Raw genomic sequence first — 24,124 nt, 5'->3', positions numbered from 1 at the left:
GCATCCCTTGCATCTCGATCGCTGCCGCCCGTGCTCAGCATATGCTGCTGCCCCCGCACTCCTTGCATCTCGATCGCTGCCGCCCGTGCTCGCACATGCTGCCCCCCCCGCACTCCTTGCATCCTGATCGGACCCGCCCGTGCTCGCATATGCTGCCCCCCCCGCATCCCTTGCATACCGATCTCACCCGCCCGTGCTCGCATATGCTGCTGCCCCCGCAGCCCTTGCATCCCGATCGGACCCGCCCGTGCTCGCATATGCTGCTGCCCCCGCATCCCTTGCATCTCGATCGCTGCCGCCCGTGCTCGCATATGCTGCTGCCCCCGCACTCCTTGCATCTCGATCGCCGCCGCCCGTGCTCGCATATGCTGCTGCCCCCGCATCCCTTGCATTGAGATCGGACCCGCCCGTGCTCGCATATGCTCCTGCCCCCGCACTCCTTGCAGACCGATCGGACCCGCCCGTGCTCGCATATGCTCCTGCCCACGCAGCCCTTGCATCCCGATCGGACCCGCCCGTGCTCGCATATGCTGCCCCCCCCGCATCCCTTGCATTGAGATCGCCGCCGCCCGTGCTCGCATATGCTGCCCCCCCCGCATCCCTTGCATCCCGATCTGACCCGCCCGTGCTCGCATATGCTGCTGCCCCCGCACTCCTTGCATTTTGATCTGACCCGCCCGTGCTCGCATATGCTCCTGCCCCCGCAGTCCTTGCATACCGATCGCCGCCGTCCATGCTCGCAAATGCTGCCGCCCCCGCAGCCCTTGCATTGCGATCGCCGTCGTCCATGCTCGCATGTACTTCTTCGTGTTGGCGATCTCTTCTTCGCTCTCTTTGCGTTCATTTCTTCTCCTCCCTCCTCTCTCGCCTCGTCTGATCCCTCCAGTCTCCTCTTCTTGCTCGACCTGCTGCTGCCGACAGCCGACATGTTTGTATTCGTTTATTGACTGAAAAGAAAAGGCAAACCGGAGCAAACAAAGGAGGATGAGGAAAAATCCAACAAACCCGCCTCAATGAAATACTAGGAAAATGAAAAGGCAGCGAAAACCGCTACGCTCCTGGACCTTGTTGAAAATCTCAAGTGTCCCAAATCGTACTGAGACCTTTGAATCCGACGGGAAGAGAATGCGCAAGTGGGCGAGCGAACTGATGCGAGGCCTTTCAAACATGTTTGCTGTTGACAAGAATCGCGAGGTGCTACTGGTGAGGCCGAAACTACCTCTCGTTCTCCTCCAAAGCCCCGTCATCTCGGCTGTTTACCTGCACATTCCTGAGATCTCGTTTGACGTCAGCGCTTCCGCATTTGAAGGGAAACTCTCCGATGACCCCGCTGCAAGTGCTGACCCGTCCAACGCGCTCCTCAGAGTGGGGACGTTGCCCACGACTTGGCTGGTTGTCGCCGGGCAGGAGAGCGAGCGAAAGGGCCAGGCTCAGTCCAGAGCGAATCTTTTCATCACCTGTGCAGGAGGAAAGTGCGGTGCGGGCAGTTTGCGGCCAGCGATCGGAGTCTTTATGAACGTTCTCACAACTCATCCTGTGTATGGAGTTGCAGTGACTGCCACCGTCTCCCCTTCTAGCGCGCGTTTGTTCAGTTCCTTGTTTGGGAACCAGACGACTTACGCCATCAAGCCTTAGGTCGGCAAGAGAGGTCGCACCGATGAAGCGCATCGTCGTTCTCAGCTGGGTGCCGATGGCAATGAAAGATGCCTCGAAGTGACCGTTGTGGACGGTTGGAAACTTCTCTTCTGTGCCAGCTATGCCAAGAACCCTCTAGGGTGTTCCGAGGTCCCCAAGTTGCCTTTGCTGGACTCAGAGTATCTCCCCTCCGTCATCCTCACCCTAGCTGAGAACCCTTACTTCGAGTCCGGACAAGGCGTCCCTGCTTTCAATGCCCGTGCCAATGTCACCCGCCTCAGCAAGATTGACCGCTCCAGCCTCCTCAGCCTCCTGGCTAGGACGAGTCAAGTTCCGACCGGCCTAGGTGATGTGAACGAAGACTCCCTGAGAGTTTCCTGCGACCTCAACGTCGATGCCGATGGAGACGTGTGGGTCAGACACGCTCTTCAGCTCGATGTAGGCATGGCCCAAATGTCCGGCAGCCCCAACAAGTTCGACACACTGTACGCCATGATGAAGCTTATGGACGACAAAGGGACAGCTGAGTGGGAGTGGAGGAACGTGGCAGGAAGGGGGCTATCAGACGCTGTCTACCTCATCGACCTGCCCATCAACAGGACTTTCTCTTCCACCATGTCGACTCGTCACCGGGAGCTGTACTCACTACAGGGCAGCTGGCTCACGGAGGACAGGAGCGGTGATAGCGGTGATAGTGACATCTTCGGTCTAGTGGCCATCCCGGTCTCGCCTCTGGCTCTTCTCAGCTCCTGGATGGGAATATTCATGGTCAACTCATTTCCAGCGAAAACCAGCTGCAATTGAACCTCACGGGAAAAGACACCCTGAAGCAAGCTGACAGGCTCAAAATACGTCTTTTGATAGGGAGCGATCGATCGATCGACCTCTCGGCCGATGTCAAATGGGACGATAAGACTTTACTACACACAGAGCTGGGTCTTAGCGCGTCCCTGGAGGCTCCTAGAAGCATCGGGCTGACCCTGCTGATTGAGATTGATCTCTTTGACACCTCGTTGAGCGCCGCCTGGCCGCAAAGCTGCTATCAAGGTTACCTGCGCATCAGCGAAGACCGGAAGCAGCTGATCCTGCTCAACGCGTCTGTGACCGGCAGTATTGATGCCCATCACCTACTTGCCGGACAAGGCAACGTGACCTTCGTTCTCCCAGATCAGCACGTGCTGAGCTGGACAGGCTCTCTGCTGGCCAAGGGCTCTCGCAATGAGTCCTACTCCAGCAGCCCTTCATGCCCAAGCTCCAATGCTGCCGTTGCTGGAGTGCTGCCCTTCGATAAAACCAGCAAGAAATCGTCGGAGCTTGTGGCGAGCTACTCTACTCGGCTCTTGCTGGGGCCGTCAGTAGGAAGTGTAAGCCTTGAGGCGAAGGGAGACCTGGCTTTGACTCTAGGCTACGACTCTTTGAGCGCGTGCAACCAGACGGTTGTGTTAGAGCAAGGCAAGTATTTCTCGTGCAACAGCAGGTGCCAGGAGGTGAGAGACGAGAGGAGGCTTCGTCTAGCTCCGGGGCTGGTGGGGACGTGGCAGGGGAAGCCTTTGAAGATGAACATGACGCGGACAGGGACCATGTTAGATCAGCTTGTCAGCGGCTTCAGCTCGCTCGAGGGGCACGTCGGATCGGATGTCGTCAACGTCGTGGGCTCGATGGCGGCAGAGCTTGACTCGTCACGGATGGTTCCGAGGTCCGGGCATGTCGCTGTGAGTGACCTGCATGGCTCTCCCTGGCTATCGTCCTACGTACAGCTTGACGATTCTACTGACGAACGTACGTACGGTAGAGCTCTGATGAATGTGTCGCTGGGAAAGGAGCTGGTGATTGACTTGGGACTAGCCGGGAATCTTCAAACATCCTCTGGCGTCACGACTGTCAATGTCATGTGCCGAAACGCCTTCCGAGGCCGACAGCTGCTCGACTTTGACCTGGGGGCAGAGGTCGCGTCAAACTCGAACGAGCTGCGAGGAAGGATCTCGAGCCTCTTCATCGTGAACAAGGAACGATGGTCCGAGTGGAGCCTTGAAGGGAGACTGAGATGGGTGCGAAGCCCTTATGGCGCCTCTTTGAAGCTCCTGAAGGAAGGAAAGGAGCAGCTGCTGCTCATGGGCACAGGAGACTATGAATGGACCTCAGCTAAGAACCTGCTGGAAGGAGCTGCCACAACCATCGTTTGCATTCCCGCTGGGAGCATCGACCTTGACATGGATCACTCGGGCTCATTGACTTTTGACTACCGCGGAGTTTCAGCGATCAGCCTTGAGATTTCGCAAGGGCAGTCGACGTTGAGGTCCAAAAGTCTTCGAGCTGCTTCACAGTCAGCCCTCCTGTCCCTCACCGGCGCTGCCAGCACTCGAGACCTGCTGGACAACTCTCTCCCGAGCTTCTTCCAGCACTTTGCGGTGTCACGAGCTGGAATGGACGTGGCCATGAGGATGAAAGTCTCCGGGGAGAACCTGATGAGTATGGCCGCGACCTTGGAGTCCATTGGCGACCTGAGGGGAAGCGACCAGACTGTCTCCTGCATCGTCGCTGACATGGGCTTGACGACGCCCTGGCTGTCGAAGGCGAGCACAGACATGCGACGACAAGCTTCTCGTTCCCCTGGGACGCCTGGAGCTCAAGGCGGTCAGGCGTGGCGTTGCTGCAGTACACGGAGCTGGACTGGGACTACAACGACCAGCAGGATCAGCTGCATAAGTCCAATATCCTCTACAACAACCAGCCCCCTTCCTGCGACGCTTCCACTACCGCCAGACTCGCCATGACGTTTGGTCGCTCATGCAGGCCGACCTCCTACCAGGATGACTCTGGCCTGTGCGTCTCTTGCCCCAAAGACCCTCACTGTGTCGGGACTGTCACCTGCACCACCAAGTCAGACGGCAAGTGCGGGGGCACATGCATCAGCGGCTACTACAAGGACGCCAACTCCAGATGCATCGCATGCTCTTCGAGCGGGGACTGTGGAGCCATCAGTCAGACTCCTCCTAGCGCCAGTAAGATCTCAGCTGCGTTCGTCGCCAAGGTGTAAGGGAAAAAAGTTTCCGACTATGCCGGTGAACAATCTCCATCTTCCCCTCCGTATCCCAATCTCTCTCCTCCTCCACTCTCTTTCCTCCTCCACTTGGCTCGCGCCCTCCTCCCAGGCTCTCTCTGCCTTCGTTCATCCCTGATCTGACCTCGGAGCAGGAGAGATCAAGAAGTCCATCGAACGATCCGTGCTCGTCGCAATGCAGCTTGTCGACAACCCAGACACTACCATCACGAGCTCAGCCAAGGCAGCAGCGGGAGGCAGGAGGCAGACAGGGGGAGTAGACATCACTACCCTTGTTGTGACTTCATCCTCCAACCAAGACAAGACGACCAGCATCACCCAAGAGAAGCTCGACAGAGCTGTCAGCCAGCAAGACAACCTGCTCAATGCCGGGCACTCAGTCTCTTCTGTCAGCTCAGTGACTGTCAGTCAGACTGTCATCGCTCCAGTCCCCATGAGCTCAGCGTTTGCCCTGCCCTCCCCATGGCTGCCAGCTGGCATCGCTGCCGCCATGACGGTTCAACGGTTGTGACGATCGTCTCTCTCAACATGTCAGTGTAGCTGTCAACTGCTTGCCGAGTATGAAACTTCTCTGATCAATACAACTGACAATTATGACAATTATGACAATTATGACAATAATGAGAACTTTATTGACTTGAGTATCGTTGACAGGTCAACCCTTCGTTCGACACTGTCCCTTTTTTAGTCAAGCCAGTGACCGTTTCAAAATGCGCTTGTAACGGTCAGATCTAAATTCGGAATCGAGCTCACCGTGGCATGCCGACCGCGATGAGCATGAACATGGAGGAGGGGGAGGAGAGAGAGCGGGACGAGCGAGTCAGGGAAGCAGCGAATGTGAAGCATCAGAGAGATATTGAATGACTGAGTTGTTTATTCCCGAGATTCAGATGCGTCAAGAAGGTTTTTCTCTTGTAGGAATCCAAAAGTTTACTACATGGTTGAGGTATGAACATGTCTATGGTGTGAGACAGGGGGAGCAGTAAAGGACTCGAGCACTAGTTGAAATGTCATGTTGATGCTTCAGCGATAAGAGACTCTAGTGAATGTAACGACTCTTGAGCTCCCAGTGAAACGTGGAGGGCAAGGAGGAAAAAGAAGAAACCATGTTCATTTTTGCTTATAACTAATGTAATTGGGGAACTGCTTGTCGTCAGTAGTTCGCGTAACATGGATAGCGTGATTTATGTATTTGTCCGCGTGCATGGATAGGATGGTTTATGTTGGCATCGGGCTGTGATCTGATGTCATGGCTGTAACTGTTTGATTGAGGGCGTGTATGAATGTTCTTGCTTGTAGAAGGCAATGTTTGTTTACTTCCACGGGGAAATGTTTCTTCTCATGCAATGTTTGTTTATTTCCATGGGAAAATGTTTCTTTGTTCTCATGCGATAAGAAGGCGTGATTTGCTTACTTGATTTGCAATGTATCTCGCGCATGAATGTGCGATCATCGAATTTTTCACTCCTTACTCACTGTCTGCGTGCCTTTAGATGTTTGCCCTGCTCAGACAGACTATTGCGGATTATCTCCCTAAGCAGTCGGATGCTTCTGTACTCGACGATGAGGCCTCTGCCATCGTGAGCACTCCCAAGAAGTTGATCGGTGGCGAGACGGAGGATCGCGCCGTGTCAACCAAGTACACGACCGAGGGGATGCTGTTCACTGGCGTTTAAGAGAGACAGATTTAACTGAGCTTTTCTCATTTTTCCCTCTACTGAGTCTCAGTTTCAATCAATTCATCATGAATTGATGTTTGTTCTTAAGGAAATCAAAACAAGCTTGGTTTAATCATCCGATCCTTTTACCACTCAAGATTTCTCGCATCATTGTACAGTTAGTGATAGACAGACAATATCCGATGGACTTCTCTTCCTGCTGTCCTATCTCACTGTCCTCTTCCTCCTCCTCGTCCTCCTCGTCCTCCTCCTCTGCCTCCTCGTCCTCCACGATCAGCACCCTGTTAACCGGTAAGAAAGTCTCATACAATTAGCAGGGAGGAGGAAAGATGTCTACCTGTCCTCGTCCTCCTCCTCCTTGATTTCCACCCCCACGATTTCCAATCACCCCTCGCCCACGTCCTCGTCCAGCGAATTCCTTGCGCTCCTCTGCGAGATGGTCAGAGAAGGGAAGCACAGGATAGATCTCCTTACTCTTCACTGGCTCATCAACCACTTTGTCTATCACTTCGTCAGGAACACGTAGATACTTGATGTTGTTGCCGCGGATATAGCACTCTGGGATCTTCCAGAATTTGTCACCGTCCTGTTACAGCAGCATCAGCATGCAGAGATTGAGAGCAGAAGAACAAGCCGCACCCTCGATGTGCAAACAACATCGCGCAGACTGAGGTTCATCCAGATATCACAGTTGACCAGAATCCCGTTGTATGTCTCTCCATTCTTCAATTCCACAAGCTGGTTGAGAGTATTATTGACACGTTCGAACACAAAGACAAGTTCTACCATGGGATTATCCTTCCCAGCTCGCAAGAGTGAGAGGGGAAGCTGCGAAAGAGTCAATCGATGACAAAGAGTTGACCAATGTCCTAAAAACTCGCAAACTCTACACCACAGCCCGCAACATGCACATGAGAAACTAAATCACAAACAGGATATGAAGACAGAGATTCGGATGGTAACATCCTTAAGTATGACGTTGTGAAGACAAAGTTTCACTTGCCAAAACCATCACCTCATACACTCATCATACGCTTATTTGCCTCAAATCACCAAGGATCCCTTCGCCAATGACCGTTGCATCGCAAACATTCACTCCTTCCTCCCGTGCTCCTCCTCAACCTCACTCCCATCTGCCAACCATGTCCTGCTTCCCTTCGCCATCCTCCTTCTCCTCCTTCTCCTCCCCTTCCTCCCCCTCCCCCTCCCTCCCTCCCGTCCCCCTTCACTCACCATGGCGCCGCTCCTCGCTGCTGCACGCTGCTCCTGCGCTATAAATTTACTCCATTTCCATAAGAGATCCTCACAAAATCACTACAACTTTTATTAATTTCCAATATTTTTCCATATGTTCCCTTCAAGATCTGCGATTTTTTATTGTAAGGTTTTCTACCGATCCATTTTCAAACCCCAAAGGAAAGGACCCTCATCCCCACCCAACCCGTCCCTGGGTGGGTCAAACAGGGGTCAAACCTGGGGTCAAAGCAGGGGTAAGTTGACACACTGGCAAAAATTGGACTTGGCGCTCTATGGCTGAAGATGGCGGTGGGAGGAGCGGGAGACAGCGGGAGCGATGGTGATCGAGGAGAGAGGAGAGAGATAGAGACAAGGAAGTCAGGATACAGGGAGACTGAGGAGCTCTGAGAGGGAGCCTGAGCTCTCAGTAAGAACTTGCGAGGTCAAAATGGTGAACTTTGTGAAGAGACGAATCCGCAGATTGCTGCATGTTGCCACCAACCTCAGGTTGATATGAGTTTCCTGGCTCATGAGCGAAACATTTGACCGCCCTCCAGGTCAAGGCTGCACTATTACATCAATGCAACGAGGTTCGGGGTTGCAATGGACGTCATGAACATTCTTCTCTCGTTGGCGTCTGTGGTATTGTACGTCACCACAACGTACTACGATCATCCCATGGATGTCCGAGAAACTTCCATAAAGTTCGTTCAGACCTCGCAGAATATTCAAGATGTCTTCCTCTACTTCTTTTTGACGGAGTTCGTCCTTCGCTTCTATGCTGGTCAACCAAAGATCCATTCTTCTACTTGACGCCTCCCTCCTCCCTCCTCCCTCCTCCCTCCTCCCTCCTCCCTCCTCCCTCCTCCCTCCCTCCTCCCTCCTCCCTCCTCCCTCCCCCCTCCTCCCTCCATATATGTCTGACTTTCCACCTTTTCACAGCTGAAAATCGATGGACCCACCTGCGGCAGGCGCTCACCATCATCGACATTCTCACAGTCTTCCCTCCACTTCTCATCCTGCTCGCGTCAAACGTCATACAAACCTACGACGAGATCACACAGAAGAAGGGAATCACGACCGAGATCAACGTCGCCAGCCAGCTAGGTTTCCTTCGAGTAGTCTGTCTGCTGCGAATCCTCCGGGTCCTGATCTTATTATCCCAAGAGAACGACAGGTAACGGCTGTCACTTGTCACCTCGTCGTCGTGTATGACACGAGCTGCAGCGATGCAGAGAATCCGGTAGACGGGAGTTCAGGGGTCTTCTTTCACATGATCAAAGTATGTGCTAGGCCGCAGGTGGTGAAGGCTACTTGCGCAGCTGAAAAGTTCTCAGGTGCTGCTGACGTTCGGGAGCGTGATGTTCTGCTTTGCTGGGCTCTTCATGACGGTGGAGCAGAACTACAGGTGACTCGTTGATAGCGTCCTTGTCAAACTTGCTGAGAGCATGATTGTTCTTGGTGCAGACCTGACTTCAGGATATGGTTTCATGACGCGCTCTACTTCACAGTCGTCACAGTAAGTTCAGGTACGATCAGGTGCGGATGCTGATGACGCTGACATGACGCGACAAGTGGGATACGGAGATTTCTCACCAAAGTCTATCCCCGGCAAGGTGCAAGGAGGAGCCACGAGCAATGGTTGCAAGCTTCTTCTCTGTGACATGCGATGTCTGCAGATGCTGGTGATGACGATGATTTGTTTTGCACTTGCGTTCGTCGGCGATCAGGTGCGATGATACATTGACGACGTTGACGATTGTGATGCTTGTTGTTTGCAGCTCAATGAAATCATGCGTCTGTTGTCCGTGGACTCTGTATATGTAAGAGCCGCCTACAAGAAGAGAAAGGGAACGCAGGCAATGATGACTTTTTTTTATCTCGTTTCTCTAGAGTGGAGTGGAGACTGCTGATGGAACTTGCAGCACGTCGTAGTCTGTGGGAGTTTCAGCTACACGACTCTGAGCGACTTTCTTGATGAGATGTTCCACTCCGATCATGGCGAGATGGCGAAGGTGAGGGAGCTGGAGTTTGCTGCCTTGTATGTGAGATGGGAGATGGGAGATGGGGGATGGGGGATGGGAGATGGGAGAAGGGAGATGGGAGATGGGAGATGGGAGATGGGAGATGGGAGATGGGAGATGGGAGATGGGAACAGATCAGTGAAGAAGCAAGAGAGCACGGGAGCAGGGGAGGGATGGGCAACGAGGAAATTGAGGAGAACTTGTTTAAAAAGATGTGTAAGGGAAACAAATAAGAGATGTTCCCCAAACATTTTATTTGTTTCTGATTATTGTCGATTTTCCTCGTTCAACTTTCTAACTTACCGCCTTACATCTTTTCCCCTCTCCTACATCAGATCATCAACGTCGTTCTTCTGAGCGAGGAGCATCCTTCCCTGTCTATCCTCTCTCTCATCGACTCTCCAAACTGGCTCGGCAAGGCGCGAAACTTTTGTTTTCCGATCTGGTAGTTTAGCTGATTTTGCAATCCAGGTCAAGTATCTCCAGGGATCAGCATTTGAGGATCATGACCTGAGCCGAGCTGACGCGAGGTGTTTGACTAGCGGCGGCTGACTCGTCAATTTTTTTCGAAAGTTCCTGCTGATGTCTTGACGTAGAGGAGCGAAATGTTTTTTCATCCTCACCAACAAGGACACCGACGATCCGAAGGCGGCTGATCAGGTGAAGAAGAGCAGAAGAAATGATGAAGATGGAGATGGAGATGGAGATGGAGATGGAGATGGAGATGGAGATGGAGATGGCGATGGCGATGGAGATGGTGGTGGTGGTGGTGGTGCCGGCGGTGGTGGTGGTGATGATGATGGGGAGGAGGAGACGAGGAGAAGGGTGAAAATCGATAATACAGATCAAGGTGGTGTTGATGCTTTTGTTGATGATCAATGATCATATTCTTTTGTCTTGGGCATGTTCACAACTTCCTTCCATTGGTCCTTCAATCCTTGTCCCTCTCCTCCAGCCATTGATCTTCCTTTCATTGCAGTCTACTGTATTGAAAGCAATGAGCATCAAAAAGTACATCCAGAAGGTTTTCATATTTCTTCGCTTCATCGTGTAACTGGTTGCAAAGTACTCAAAGAAAGACACGCTGGTAGTGATGCAATTGATTGCGCCAGACAGGAACTTTAAAATCTCCTTGAAATTTTCATTCATTTTTGAAATTGTATTTTCCTCTTTCACAGTAGTGAAAACTTCACGAGATCTCGTTATGGCAGAACATTCCATCAGGTGAAAACAAGATGATTTTATCGGGGTTTGCTGACTTTTCTTCTCCTCTCCACGTTATCTTCCCGTTTGTCATTGTCCGACATCTCAAACTCGCTCATTTCTTCTTAACTCTGCTTCCTTCCTCCCATCCCTACGGCACCTGTCGGCCTCTCCTCTCCTCTCCTCTCCTCTCCTCTTCTCCTCCTCTCCTCTCCTCTCCTCTCCTCCATGTCAGGTGCTCTGCACTGACGAGATCAAGTTGAACCTGCTGGGCAAGAGCTGCATCTGCCCAGGGTTCTCCACCATGATCAGCAACCTCATCCGCTCCTCCAACGCTGAGCCCAAGGACAACATGGAGACCTGGATGCAGGTGGAGGAAGACGTTTGTGAGAGAGCAGGAGAAGAGGAGGAGAAGCAGGAGAAGGAGAAGTGGTGAGAGGGGCAGGAGGAGGAGGAGGAGCAAACGGATGGAGAGGATAGTAGGTGGCCTTAGCATCTGGATCAAGTGGTGAAGAGGGGAGCAAGAGGAGCAGGAGGGAGAGTTGATGTCAAGTAGCAAGGAGAGAAGGAGAGTGAAGTGTACTTTTGTATTTGTTGTTGCTGAGCTTCTGCTCGACAGGAATATGTACAAAGTTGCGGCAAAGAGATCTATCGTGCCAAACTGTCTCCTTTCTTTGAGGGCAAGACATTTGCAGAACTTGCAAATATGGTGAGAGAAAATTGAAGATTGATATGATGATGATGAAGATGATAACGACGACGACGACGACGACGACGATGACGATGATGATGATGATGATGAAAACATGTAGAATGTCTTGCTGTGACAATTTCTCAGGTGTTCCTCCATCTTGGCTGTACTGTGTTTGCCGTTGAGATCGGTATGGCTAGTCAAAGACTTTCAGCTAGAGGACAGCTGACGCATATACCTGTGACAGCTGACTCGAAAGGCGTATCTCGCGTCGTTCTGTTCCCAGCACGTTGGGAGATTCCAAGTGGGTCGACGTGGGTCTTCCTCATCGGTGACGATCCCCCCTCCCCCCTCCCTCCTCCCTCCTCCCTCCTTCTTCCTTCTTCCTCCTTCCTCCTTCCTCCTTCCTCCCTCTTCTCTCCTCCCTTCCTCCCTCCTCCCTTCCTCCCTCCTCCCTTCCTCCCTCCTCCCGTCCTCCCTCCTCCCTCCTCCCCCTCCCTTCTCTCTCTTTCCTCCCACTCCCCCCACTCCCCCTCATCCCTCATCCATCTCCCCTCAACTCTCCCTCCTCCCTCCCCCTCCAAACTCTCCCCACCTTCCTCTTCTCAGCACAAGGCTTCAGGTGACGACATCGAGGACGCGGTCAGACTCTCAACGTTCCGGCTGGTCGACGGATGTCTGGAGCCGTTCGAGCACATGAAGGAGAGGGAGGCTATCGACAACCACAGGGAAGTTCAGGTGGCAGACGGCGACTTGTGCGAGCTCGCCTCAGTCACCAACGCGAGGATGATGAGGAAGTATCAGTTCCTTGACACGCCCGTTGAGTTCGGAAGCAGCCCGGGGAGAGCGAGTGACCCCTGGGCATGGAAGCACAGCGAAGAGAACAGACAGAACCATGTGCTTCTGGTGAAGAAGAGATGATTGTTGTTGCAGCCTGTGCTGTTGTTGTTGTGATGGTGATGGTGATAATGGTTGTGGTTGAGGTTGAGGCGAGGACGAAGAAGATGATTACGATGATGATAATGATGATGAAGATGATGTTGGGAATGGGGATGGAGATGGAGATGGAGATGATTATGATGACAACGACGATCGAACTTCGTTCCTGACTGCATTGTCAGTGTGGAAACATCAACTCCATCCAGGAGTTTGTGAAGACGTTGCGAAGCAAGCACGTTGCTTCTCAAGCTATCGTCATCCTCTTCCCCGAAATCCCTTCCCCCGTCTGGTGGCAGCACCTTGCTCACTTTCCCGACGTCTTCTTCGTTCAAGGTACCCCCCTCGACCAGCGTGACCTCGTCCGCGCTGGGGTCCTGGGGCTGGATAAGGCCATCATCCTATCAGGCGCAACTAGCGACGTTCGGACCAACGGCAAGCACGCCAAGAACAGCGAGGAGGAGGCGTTGTCAAGGCTCATGGACGCTGATAGCATCTTCACCTACCGCTCTATCCTGTCCATCCATCCCAACGCCAACATCATCTGTCAGATCCGCAACAGCGACAACATCATGTTCTTGATGCAGGAAGACCGTACTGACTCCGAGTCCGAGATCACTCTGTGCCCTCCCTTCGCCGCCGGCCATGTCTTCCTCAACTCGGTCATCGACCGTCTCATGTCTCAGTGCATGTACAACGAGCATCTCCTCCCCATCCTCCGCGAGCTCGTCATCAGCGGTGGGGTCGATCAGTCCAGCTTCCTCGAGAATGACGTCACCCCGTCAGTGGTGAGCCCCTCCTCCTCTTTCTGCTGCTGGTGCTCTCTTGCTCTCCTGCTCTCCTCCTCCTCCTCCTCCTCCTCCTCCTCCTCCTCCTGCTCTTGCTGTTTCTCCTGCTACTGCTGCTGCTGTTTCTCCTCCTCCTCCTGCTACTGCTGCTGCTGTTTCTCCTCCTCCTGCTGCTGCTGCTGCTCCTCCTCCTCCTCCTCCTCCTCCTCCTCCTCCTCCTCCTGCTCCTCCTCCTCCTGCACTTCCCTCCATCTCCTCCCCGTGCCATTCACTGACCCGCCAATCAGCTCTACTCTCTCATCGTCCCCTCGAGCTTCGAGGGCAAGACATATAAGGAGCTGTTCCAGTATCTCGTCAGCAAGAGGTCCAGCCTCCCCCTGGGCCTCTACAGGAAGAATCCCACCGATGACGTCAGCCCCCGTCCCTACGTCATCACCAACCCTGACGCTTCCTTGATTGTCAACTCCGACGATCGCATGTTCACCCTCCTGTCTCCTGAGAACGCGTTCAACCCTCCTCTCGGCATGCTCTCCATCACTTCCATTGAAGCCGTCCTCCCCCCGCGCCTCCCTGCTGGAACTGAGGGCGGAGGAGGGGAGGGAGAGGACGGCCTAGCAGCAGGGGAGGAGGAGAGGTGGGGATGCTTCATAACCATCCAGTCACAGGGAGAGTCGCAAACTTCGCACCTCTGCAGGAACCTCACGAGCCCGCACTGGAACTTTCGGTCTGACTTCTTTGTTCTTGACAAGGAGGGCAGCATCGATCTCAGCGTGCATGACAGCAAGGACGAAAAGGGGAGAAGCATGCGCTTCGTGGGTGTAACCACCATCTCCATCCAGGACATCATCCAGGAGTTCTTGGCAGAGCATGCCAAGTCAGGGCAGGGGATCGAGGACAGGATGATCGATCGCTGGTTCAAGCTGGAGGAGAGCAAGGCGGCTTTGAGCAGGCAGGGGAGGAAACGGATCATGCTTGACAAGGCCAGGTTGAGGCTTCAGCTGCGATGGTTTCCGCGAGTTGCTGCAAGCGTTGAGGTCGATCTACCTTGATCCCCGTCTTGCTCACTTCCTCCATCCTTCCTCCCTCCTCTCTCCTCCCTCCCTCCCACCTCCCTCCCTCCTCTCTCCCTCCTCCCTCCTCCCTTGCTTCCTCCTCCCTTGCTTCACAGCTCATTCTCACCCTACTCCTTCCCTACCTCAACTCGCTTCTCTCCTGCCCTCCCCTGCTCCTAATAATATTCCCATACCTTCCCCACCGTCTTCTCCCCTCCTTTCATTCCTCCTCCTACCTCCTCCTCCTCTTTTCTCCTCTTGCTTCTTGACTCTCCTTGTAGTCTGAGGAGGAAGGGACGCTACCTGCTCCTTCATTATGCAGCGTCAACACTCCTAGGAACGCTGAGTTCTACGATGGTACGCCCATGTTCTTCCTCTCCTCCTCTCCTCCTCCTCTCCTCCACCTCTCCTCCTCCCTCCCTGTTCCCGGTTTACCTCCTTGCTCCTCTTCTGTCCTGCTGTCCCCTAATCCTGTCCCGTCTCTCATCGCTCCTCTTCCCTTCTTTCCCTTGCTCTTCACTCACCCCTCTGGCCCTTCCTCATTCTACCAGCTTCCTCCATCCTCCTCTTCTTCCTCCTCCTCGGCTCACTCCCGTCAACCTGCCAGACCTCTCCGAGTTCTTCAGGGAGCGACGGGCGAGCATGCGGCTCGGCGACGGACGATCCTCCGGCGGAATCTCGCGGCGAACCTCTACGGAGCTGACGAGCAAGCTGGAGTCCATGTCCGAGGAGAAGCCGCTCCCGTTCTGAGCAGCCGCTGTGACTGCTGCATGCCTGACGAGAAGAACTGAAAGACTAGCCTAGTAGTTACCGCAGCCAACAGTTCAATCACGATGCACAGCAGTTAATCCAGCCGCGCCCGGAGTGATCTGCCATTCGTGCCAGCCGTGCCAGTCAGATAGCGCCGAGTTAACAAAACTCTCCCGTACCTAGCCGTCTTGCTAAGGTCCTCTCATGTGTGGATGCTTGGGTTTCACATCCTAGTAGCATAATGATACAGTCTATCTCTCATGTGCTTCTCAATTCTGGTTTCGTGTCAGTGTGCATTAAACTCGGTCTTGAGCAAAAGTGAACTGTGTTGTTGCAACTAAGGTCGATATGATGTCTGCATTCCGAACTTTGGCACAGTACAAGTCTAACAAACTTGTGCTCCGTCACCCGGCTCCGGCAGCGGCAGTGGGATGTGACTCAGCAGTGAGTCGCCGCCGAGGCCCGTTCGAAAGTTTTGGGCCGCCGGGCCCCGGACCCCGGGCCCGGTGGCTAGGGCCGCTTCCGGGCCCGCCAGTTCGGAACTCCCGCGTCTGGGTGAATGGAACATGGTCAAATTTGACCATCCCGGAAATAGCTGTCGAGGAAATGTCGGCTAGAAGATTTGGAAGGGGGAAATGGGGAGAGGGGGAAGGAGGAGATGGAAGAGTGGAGCGAGCTTAGATAAAGAGAAGAGAGGAGTTGATGCTGGATGAGAATCAAGATGTATGATAAGAAATACTGTCTACGAAGATTTCAAGAGGTTGCTGCCTGTTCAGGGAGAACAAAAGTTCTATGATGACCAATATGCAAGACAGAATGAATGAGTGAACGTTTGTGGAGAAACCTTGGCGGTGTTGTTGCATATTTGTCTCCTATCTCCTGTCTTAGAAGAATGATCTTGATTCGATACGAGAGATGGCTGTCCTCTGGGAAGTACAGAAATTCCCGTTTACGCTCCTCATGGAGCCAAACCAACATAAACTGCCATAGATCGTCTGAAACTTCATGCGCAGATGTTCAATACAGTCAGAGCAGCGATGGAGCAGGCGAAACAGACCCAACTCCAAGATTACAACTCTTACCCTGTAGTCTATGACGGCTTGTCCTGGCCTCAGCCCGGCACTGTCTACTATCCCTGGGCGCCTTCCCAGTGGCAGCTTCCTGTCTACAGCTCGGCTACCCCTGTGAAGTTCACGACGGTAAGAGCAGCATCAAACTCACATGTACCCTGACAGTTGCACAGGCACAACCGGTAGTTGGAACGGTGACCATTAACGGGCAGACGTTTGGTGAGTTGAACTGAAGGTGATGACAGAGTTTGATTCGTGTGCTCAAACAGATCTTGTCCCCAAGTCTTCTTGAGCAGAAAGAATGTAGTGACCTCGGTCGTGGGGGTGTTGCAATATTTTTCAGTTTCGGTACCTTTTTCATAATCTAGAAGACGATGATGTTGAATTTTATGAATTGCGGCTATGAACGAGCAAGTATGTTTCGATGGTCGAGAACATCATTGGAGTTTCTTCGTAAGTATTAGAAATCAAACTCTACACATCCATCAGCCGAAGTTCGCTTCCTTAATTCCACTTCGTTCTGTCTAATCTTGCTCTGTCTCGCATGATCGATATTTGTTCTGCTATACTTGTGGCCCTGAACGGAGCTAGTCAGTATCAGAACTTCTCGCCATCAGCTTGTCACCTGAGGTGATCCATTGGTACCATTCATAGTGTTCGAGGGGCTGTGCACTGCCGGGGGAGAATTCAAAGTTTCTGAATCGAGATTGCGATCTCGCTGCGATCCGACAAACAACGGGGCACTGCTGCTTCGGAATTCGGGCTTCACCTGGCTGCTGCTGATCCAGCCCTTCTCTTCCTCTTGCTTCAACTGACAAGGAGAGCTGCTCTCACTCTGTAACAAGATCCTCTTATATTCCGCCTAGTGTGCCAAGTCAAGATGGAAGTCCACAAGACTTGTGTACACTCACCATGTACTTGATGATATCGAGCTCTTTCATGTGAAAGCTATTTTCCAGAAACGTATCATGCAAGGCCCTGAGAGACTCTATCTCCCCCCGTGCTGATGCAAAGCCATTTGAGCCATATGCTACCACCGCACTTTACGCACAGCTCACCTGCTTTAAGAGCTTTCCTGATTTTCCTCAGTTCATCTTCTGCAATCTTGCGTCAACGTCTTGCTTTCTTCATATGAAATCAACAAACCATTTCCATAATCATTCCCTAAGTTTCCTTTTGTGTTCTTTGTTCCAAGTCATTGTCAGAAACAACATCTCATGGTTCAAACACAACAACTCACAAGAATCTTCCTGAGATATTCATTCTCAGACTCGAGCGCCTTGTTCTTTTCTAGAGCCACAGCCAACTTGATCTGGGTTGTCAAGAGTATCTCAGCGCCATGTCACCGCAGCCAGATTAGTGTTGCCTGCATGTCCCGGAGAGCTTTGTCCTTGTCACTATCGCTACCAGCCATGATGCTTTCCACAGTGCTGATGTACAACCGGAATGCACTAGAGCTGTCCAGAACTCTCTGCAAGCTGCTGAGTTCTTCTCGACGTAACAGGAGCAAAAGAAGAAAGAGGGCTAGACGCCAAACAACAGTTTATGTTGTGATTTCCTGGACAAACCCTCCTTTTGTTTTCCCAGAAGCAATCAAATATGCAAGGATATCAGGTAGGTTGCGAATCCAGAGATTCTTGAAGTTCGCTAGCGAGGAATGCAATCGTTCGTGTGTGCTGTGCAGGAAGGTTGAAATCGGCTACGGCAGAACCAGAGGTTGGATGGTAGGCAGAAAGGAGGAGCAGCGCAGAAGAGGGAAGCAGGAAGGATGGAATCGCCGAGGACCTCGAAGAGGAGGCGTGTCGATGGTCAGTGAAGCAGGAGGGGTATGGTACTCGCTCAACCCGTCGCCATGGGCAAATGTCGGAGATCGGCCGGCACACAGATATGGGTGGTATCTTGATTCGGAACCAGGGGTAGTGTTTCAGGGTACAATCGACTAGGATAGAGGGGGTAGTCGATAACAATAAATTCCAAAGGTGGGGTGGTATCACGGAGCACTGGAGGCGCAAGGGTGGGTAGTTTGCAAGGTCAAAGGGCGCTTGGATATCAGAGGGTGGGGTGGTTTTGGTGACTAAAAGTAAAACTAAGTCAAGAAAAGTCCCTACCCCACCCCTCGTTGATCCTCAGAGAACTGAGCATGAGAGTCACAGCTTATACCCCATTTGCTAACGTTTTATCTATTGACATCCTATGTCAAAAACCACTACCACTGCCCAAGTAAGTTTGTTGTACCCCACCACCCTGAGAATACCTATGCTAGGGTCTTCGTGCCAATTGGTAGTGCGTGGTACAAAAAGGAATTTAAAAGCATATATACTTCCAGGGTGATACAGTACTGCGAGTTTACATATATCAGGTACAGAGATGTTTTTAATATATATATAAACGTTGTATATTGTTATTGGTGCGAAAATGCAATTTAAAAAAGGATGGCCATTTTAACTTCCAGTGCGGGGGTGGTAGTCGGACCGTGGGGTACTCATACGATGGTTGAGGCATGATGCGACTTTCAAGTGCCCGGCCGGCTCGGAGGCTCCGAGTCACGGTGACTGACGGCCGGGCCCGGCGTATGCTGCATACTGCTGCCATGATGCCATGATGATCGGGCCCGGCCCGCAGGGGCCCGCCGCCCGGCGGCGGCGTTCAACTTGTGGTGACTCTGTGACGGTCCGAGACGCCCGGCTGCGCCGCGGTGCTGATACTGAGATGCCAGACGCCGCCAGTGCCACCGGACCGGGGTGTACTATCTGAGCCAGGCTACTACGCTTTCAAACTTAGTGCCCCGGGCGGCCCGGCCACTGTGACAGTAGTACCGTGACAGGCTAACTCAGTGGTTCGCCGCATCATCATGGCAGTCCGACGGTCACCCCGCCGCCGGGTTCACGGTTGGCACTGCGGCAGGCTGCACAGTGCCTCGGAGGCGGATGCCATGATCATCGGCCCCCGATCCGGCGGGAGCCTGGCTGATACCGCAAAGTGACTTGAAGCGCCATAGGTACATTTATCAACAGTGAGTACTGGTGACCTACTGCTCATCTCTTCGCTGCCTCGATCCTCGCCAGCACCTCCCCTACTTCCTCCCCCGTCTCTCCTCCTGCTCTCCTCATGATCCTCGCTGCCGTCTCTGGCTTCAGCAGCCGGCTGATCGCCGACCGGCTCTTCCCGTACATCCTCGCCAGGTCCCACTGCTGGACCGCCCGCCGGCGCTTGGACGTCTCCCCGGAGGAGTAGTAGAGCCTGACGATGTCGGTCTTCTGCTGAGAGGTGAGGCGCTTCTTGCCGGTGCAGAGGGCGCTGTGCTGGATGCGGGCGTCGAGGGTCCAGCGGGAGGAGGACGAGGGCTGGTCGGATCCTGAGTCCTGAGGGGAGTTGCCACCGGGGGACGATGAGTCGTCGTTGATGGATGGAGATGAGCTCTGAAGAGAAGGTGCCCGAGAGGAGCCTGCCGGTAAGTCGCGGCACGACGAGCTGTTAGCTGCCATGCTGGCATCACTTGCTGCGTCTAGAACTAGCAAGCTTTCAAACTCATCGAGGTCAGCCGTAGAGTCAGCTTTGTCCGATGGCAAGGACAGCAAGTCGTCGGAGCCTTCTTCAAGGTCGATGTCTTCAGTTGGGAGGACATCGTGTGGAGAGAGTGGAGGGATGGGGAGAGAGAAGACATTGTGATCCATGGGCGAAGAAGCGGAGAGATGTGAAGTTGGACTTAGCAGCGAAGGCTAAAGGCGTCAAGGTTCGAGGGAGAGGATGAAGTAGGAGAGAGGGTGGAGGTTGAGGGAACTATGAAGGAAGGGGGTTGGAGTTGATAAGGGCAGCGTAAAGTGTCCCGCTGATTCCCCTTGAGGGTACGGTAGTAAAGTAAGAGAGACCGTCAGCTGTCAACGTGTATGAAATGATGCCGAATTTAGACTGGAGTTGCCAGTTTTCATAGGTGTCCGCTGACGGCCTCCTCCAAGTCACGATACTTTCTGATACGAAACGTTGTCTTTCGGAGTAGTAAAATTACCGTCTCCTTCGAAAGTGCGTCAAAAGGCCGAAGTCACTTATATAGTGTAACAGGGTGTAACAGGGTGTAACAGAGTACTAATCACGCAAGAAGCCATGTCTTCGCCAGGTCCTGCAGCTCGATTTTTGGCCTATTCCTGGTATGTTACCGGTCGCCGCCTTCTCACATCCAAAGGTCGTGATGTGAATCGAAACCACTCATTTTCGATTTTTGAACTGAAAATCGCCATAAGCCTGACACGTCCAGTCCTCATCCTCCCCCTTCTCCTCCTCATCCTCCTCCACTACTCATCTCCTCTCCTCCTCTCTCCTCTCTCCTCTCTCCTCTCTCCTCTCTCCTCTCTCCTCTCTCCTCTCTCCTCTCTCCTCTCTCCTCTCTCCTCTCTCCTCTCTCCTCTCTCCTCTCTCCTCTCTCCTCTCTCCTCCTGGCACGTTTTCTTTCGCCTTCCTGTTTACTCACCCTCTCACTCAGAGCCAAGTCTCCGAGTACTTCTCTACGACTGATGTGCCTCCTCCCTTTCTGTTGACAAATGATTGTATTTCTGCCTCCTCTGACTAAGAAATCTTTTTCGCGACTCCTTTGGCTGAGACGAGCGTTTGCTCCTCCTCTTGTCCTCCTGCTCTCTCACTCTGTCCAACAATCAGACATCCCCTTCAATCCAGTCTTATGCAGCTCTGACTTCAAACAAACAATCGCTTGCTTCAACAGTGCTGGCGAAGCTGATCTGTTCCAGCCTACAAGGGGCCTCCTCCACGCGCCAGTGGGCGGTCCAGCAGTGGGACCTGGCGAGGATGTACGGGAAGAGCCGGTCGGCGATCATCCATGCAGCTCCTGACAGTCCATCTCAGTATCCCTCGTAGCCTCGATCACTCCATCCTCCCCTCTCTCCGCGTTCTCGGACATCACCAGACGGCTGACCACCGACCGGCTCTTCTTGATCCGAGCATCTTCAGTCCATCGAGAGGATGATCGCGTTCGGCGATCGATGGAGGAGCATGACGCGTCTCCTTGCTGCGCACTTTCACAATGACCTTGTCGTAGCACTGCCAGTGACTCATTCAGAGGACACGAAGAGAAATCGAGGTCAGCGGGACTCGGTATGATGAGCGTCGTGAAGAGCAGAGGATCGTGAGGACAATCGGTGACGATGATCCGAGTATCCGAGGGAGGAGAGACGTCGAGCGGGGAGCGGGAGCGAGGGAGAGCGGAGTTGAGCATGGTGTTCCGATTTGTGCCTGAGGACCCCTCAGGGGTGGTTAAAACCTCGTCGGAGTATGGGTGGTTCAGAGGGATTATGGACCTGGGGGAAGGGGTAGGGGGTCAGATGATTGGAAGGGGGGGGTTGTGGGGTTGGGGCTAGAGAGTCTCAATTATTGAGTAATGTTTTTACTTAAAATTAGAAAGCTCTCCGAGGGGAGCCCAGTGAACACATACAAGTGAAAAGGAGAGTATGGTAGGTTAGCGGGGGAGGACGACGGTGAAGCTAAGGACAGTCGAGACGGCGACGACGGAGATGAAGATGAACAACAACAACAAGATGATGAGGATGAGGATGATGATGATGAGCAACAAGATAATGATGATCGTTGTGTGGGCTATGATGATGTTTAGTCTGGGAGGGTGCAGAGCTCTTCTCATGCGTCGACATGGTCACCTGGCCTCAGTACCAACATGTTTCCTGGGTTATCCGATGATGAGGCCCCGGAGCCTGTCAGATCCGATGAGCTCTTGTCCTGTCTTGGGGTCGAAACTGACGCAAGAAATGCTTGTAAGTCCTGCTGGAGGGACTAGATTACCAGCGTCCACCGCAATGCGCATTTCCCTGAATCGATACCACAACTTTGACATCAGCCAGGGCAAGGTGGATGCGCTCTTTGACAAGATCGAGGAGCTGGGGATCAAGCTGGAGGAGATCGAGGAGAGCTTCGTGAGAGGGTCCGGGGCTGGAGGGCAGAAGATTAACAAGACAGCGAACAATGTTCAGATGAAGCATCTACGTGAGTTGCTGCCCTCCTGTACATGCTCGACTGATGCTTTTCATCGTAGCCACAGGGCTGCAAGTGAGCTGCCAGAGGGAGAGAGAGCGGGAGAAGAACAGGTTCATCGCTCTCCGACAGCTAGTGGAGAAGATCGAGGCGGCAAGGTCAGGGAGCGGTATGAGCAAGGACGACGCTGCGGCGATAAAGAAGAGGAAGCAAAAGGCAAGAAGGAAGAGAAGGTCCAAGTCTGCGGCTGAGAGGTGAGGAGCGCTTGAGGTGCTTGTGAGAGTGTGTTGATGCATGCTGTTTGCAGACAGGAGGGAGGGGAAGGAGAAGGAGAAAGTTACAGTGAAGACGATGACGATGTCGATGGTGAAGAAGTACGATCGTGATGAAGCATGGTTGATTTTACATGTGAACTTGGCTCTTGTCCCTCTCTACGATCTCCTAAACAACCTTCCTCTCACTCCTTCTTCAACGCCTTCACCCTTGCCTCCAACTCGACTATCTGCTGCGTTTTGGTCTTGGATCGAGAAGGGAGGTATACTCCCCAGTAGACCTTGACGCTTGTTCAGCAGACAGACAGGAAGCGAAACATTTGATATCTCACCAGCTTCAGCAAGTAGATCAGCGCACAGAGCCCGAAGTACCAGAAGAGGACGGCAGAGCACTGGGAGGGGAAAGAGTCAAGAGGAGAGGAGAGCAAGCGAGAAGGAGAGAGGATGTGGGGTGGGGAGGGGGCAGGGGGAGGAAGGAAACAATAGAGAAGGGAAGACGGAGGAAGAGGCGGGGGGGAGAGGAAATGATGGAGGAAGGGAAGAGAAAGGGGAGGGGAGGAAGGAGAGGAGAGGAGAGGAGAGGAGAGGAGAGGAGAAAGGGGAGGGGAAGGGAGGAGAAAGGGTGAGTGATGAAGAGAAGGGAGCGGAGGGAGAGGAACGGAGAGGGAGACAGCTTGAGGCAGGAAAGATGCGAGAAAGGAAAGGAGGCAAGGGCACCAGTCTCAGCACAAAGGAGGAGGCAGAGAAGGGATATGCTCGGATGGTGTAGGTGGCGGTAGAGTCGAAGATTATCTTGTAACGGACTCTTGCGATGTTGCTTGCTTCCGAAGATGCCTTGTGGACAACACAGAGTGAGTGCAAGAAGACGAGGAGGGAGGAGAGGAGAGGAGAGGCGAGGGAAGGGCAGGGCAGGACGTACAAGTGCATTGACATATGATTTCTTCCGGACAACGCGAGAAACCCAGTCGACCATCTGCTTGAAGTTGAAGGCAGTGAGCGGAAACAGCAGACAAGTCTGCGTGATGAGTTCACTGACCTCTCCGTACTGGGAGGTTCCGATCTCCGACAACTCCGGCTCTATCCTCACCACAGCTTCAAACTGTTGGAGGGTCTCAGTGGAAAGAGACGGGCCGTCAGGTACCTCTCACCGTGTACTCGTAGCCCGGGTTGAGAGAAATCCTGAGATGAAAGTTCATGATGACAGAGAAAGAAAGCAACTAGCTCGCTTGTCTTTCCAACAAAGAAAACCTCTCCCCCTCCCCCTCTCCTCCCTCTGCCCTCCCTCCCTGCTCGCTCACTCTCCTCCCTCTCTTCTCTTCCTCATGCGTTACCCTTTCATATCAGCTGCTGTTGAGATCGAGTCCAACGAAAAATCGATGGTGAGAGGGTGAAAGTCTTCTACTCTCGTCAGCTGCGCCTGCGATGAGAATGACGTGAGATGAGGAGAGTTGCACGTCGTACCGGGGGGAGAGGAGGAGAGGAGGAGAAGAGGAGAGGAGAGGAGAGGAGGGGAGAGGAGGGGAGGGGAGAGGAGGGGAGGAGAAGAAGGGGAGGAGGAGGACGTGCAAGAGGAAGTAGAAGAAGGCGAGGAGGAGTAGGAGGACAAGGAAGAAGAGGAGGAGGAGGAGGAGGAGGAGGAGGAGCGAGGAGGAGGAGGAGGAGGAGGAGGAGGAGCGAGGAGGCGGGGGCGGGGCGAGGGGAGGGGGGTTCAGTTCGACCGTTCGTCAGTCTTTCCA

At 53.3% G+C, this 24,124-nt stretch overlaps 9 protein-coding genes across 9 annotated transcripts; 4 read left to right on the top strand and 5 right to left on the bottom strand.

The window, feature by feature from the left end:
* Positions 1–34: 34 nt before the first annotated feature.
* Positions 35–928, bottom strand: GUITHDRAFT_80963 (hypothetical protein; the record flags this gene model as incomplete). The annotated part of the gene is made up of 1 exon (XM_005820836.1): positions 35–928. One exon carries the CDS (start codon positions 926–928, stop codon positions 35–37), a length of 894 nt encoding a protein of 297 aa, XP_005820893.1.
* A 197-nt stretch (positions 929–1,125) lies between these two features.
* Positions 1,126–5,207, top strand: GUITHDRAFT_147586 (hypothetical protein; the record flags this gene model as incomplete). Its single annotated transcript, XM_005820835.1, has 5 exons — positions 1,126–1,551; positions 1,636–2,358; positions 2,382–4,239; positions 4,275–4,637; positions 4,831–5,207. The coding sequence occupies 5 exons, from the start codon at positions 1,126–1,128 to the stop codon at positions 5,205–5,207; spliced, it is 3,747 nt and encodes a 1,248-aa protein (XP_005820892.1).
* Positions 5,208–6,468: 1,261 nt separating this feature from the next.
* GUITHDRAFT_98209 (hypothetical protein) lies at positions 6,469–7,206 on the bottom strand. Its single transcript, XM_005820834.1, has 5 exons — positions 7,162–7,206; positions 7,015–7,113; positions 6,850–6,961; positions 6,713–6,804; positions 6,469–6,656 (listed from the first exon to the last, which is right to left on the bottom strand). Exons 1-5 carry the CDS (start codon positions 7,162–7,164, stop codon positions 6,585–6,587), a joined length of 378 nt encoding a protein of 125 aa, XP_005820891.1. The 5' UTR covers positions 7,165–7,206; the 3' UTR covers positions 6,469–6,584.
* Positions 7,207–8,059: 853 nt separating this feature from the next.
* GUITHDRAFT_119893 (hypothetical protein) lies at positions 8,060–14,302 on the top strand (the record flags this gene model as incomplete). The annotated part of the gene is made up of 19 exons (XM_005820833.1): positions 8,060–8,118; positions 8,169–8,395; positions 8,554–8,788; positions 8,839–8,893; positions 8,949–9,019; positions 9,079–9,140; positions 9,187–9,227; positions 9,291–9,341; positions 9,393–9,434; positions 9,537–9,656; positions 10,107–10,165; positions 10,232–10,295; positions 11,074–11,208; positions 11,458–11,547; positions 11,677–11,719; positions 11,777–11,860; positions 12,152–12,435; positions 12,651–13,253; positions 13,541–14,302. The coding sequence occupies 19 exons, from the start codon at positions 8,060–8,062 to the stop codon at positions 14,300–14,302; spliced, it is 3,087 nt and encodes a 1,028-aa protein (XP_005820890.1).
* Positions 14,303–16,068: 1,766 nt separating this feature from the next.
* Positions 16,069–16,417, top strand: GUITHDRAFT_119892 (hypothetical protein; the record flags this gene model as incomplete). The annotated part of the gene is made up of 3 exons (XM_005820832.1): positions 16,069–16,254; positions 16,299–16,344; positions 16,395–16,417. 3 exons carry the CDS (start codon positions 16,069–16,071, stop codon positions 16,415–16,417), a joined length of 255 nt encoding a protein of 84 aa, XP_005820889.1.
* Positions 16,418–16,585: 168 nt separating this feature from the next.
* Positions 16,586–17,539, bottom strand: GUITHDRAFT_119891 (hypothetical protein; the record flags this gene model as incomplete). Its single annotated transcript, XM_005820831.1, has 9 exons — positions 16,586–16,702; positions 16,751–16,843; positions 16,895–16,987; positions 17,037–17,128; positions 17,184–17,222; positions 17,272–17,308; positions 17,366–17,437; positions 17,472–17,491; positions 17,533–17,539. 9 exons carry the CDS (start codon positions 17,537–17,539, stop codon positions 16,586–16,588), a joined length of 570 nt encoding a protein of 189 aa, XP_005820888.1.
* A 1,621-nt stretch (positions 17,540–19,160) lies between these two features.
* On the bottom strand, positions 19,161–19,799 carry GUITHDRAFT_119890 (hypothetical protein; the record flags this gene model as incomplete). Its single annotated transcript, XM_005820830.1, has 1 exon — positions 19,161–19,799. One exon carries the CDS (start codon positions 19,797–19,799, stop codon positions 19,161–19,163), a length of 639 nt encoding a protein of 212 aa, XP_005820887.1.
* Positions 19,800–21,893: 2,094 nt separating this feature from the next.
* GUITHDRAFT_119889 (hypothetical protein) lies at positions 21,894–22,502 on the top strand (the record flags this gene model as incomplete). The annotated part of the gene is made up of 3 exons (XM_005820829.1): positions 21,894–22,128; positions 22,178–22,370; positions 22,424–22,502. 3 exons carry the CDS (start codon positions 21,894–21,896, stop codon positions 22,500–22,502), a joined length of 507 nt encoding a protein of 168 aa, XP_005820886.1.
* Positions 22,503–22,573: 71 nt separating this feature from the next.
* Positions 22,574–23,584, bottom strand: GUITHDRAFT_119888 (hypothetical protein; the record flags this gene model as incomplete). The annotated part of the gene is made up of 5 exons (XM_005820828.1): positions 22,574–22,669; positions 22,721–22,780; positions 23,106–23,222; positions 23,308–23,487; positions 23,537–23,584. The coding sequence occupies 5 exons, from the start codon at positions 23,582–23,584 to the stop codon at positions 22,574–22,576; spliced, it is 501 nt and encodes a 166-aa protein (XP_005820885.1).
* Between the last annotated feature and the right edge of the window lie 540 nt (positions 23,585–24,124).

This window comes from Guillardia theta, assembly GCF_000315625.1.
Source record: "Guillardia theta CCMP2712 unplaced genomic scaffold GUITHscaffold_162, whole genome shotgun sequence".
NCBI lineage: Eukaryota > Cryptophyceae > Pyrenomonadales > Geminigeraceae > Guillardia > Guillardia theta.
This window is presented reverse-complemented; position numbering and strand designations above follow the sequence as displayed.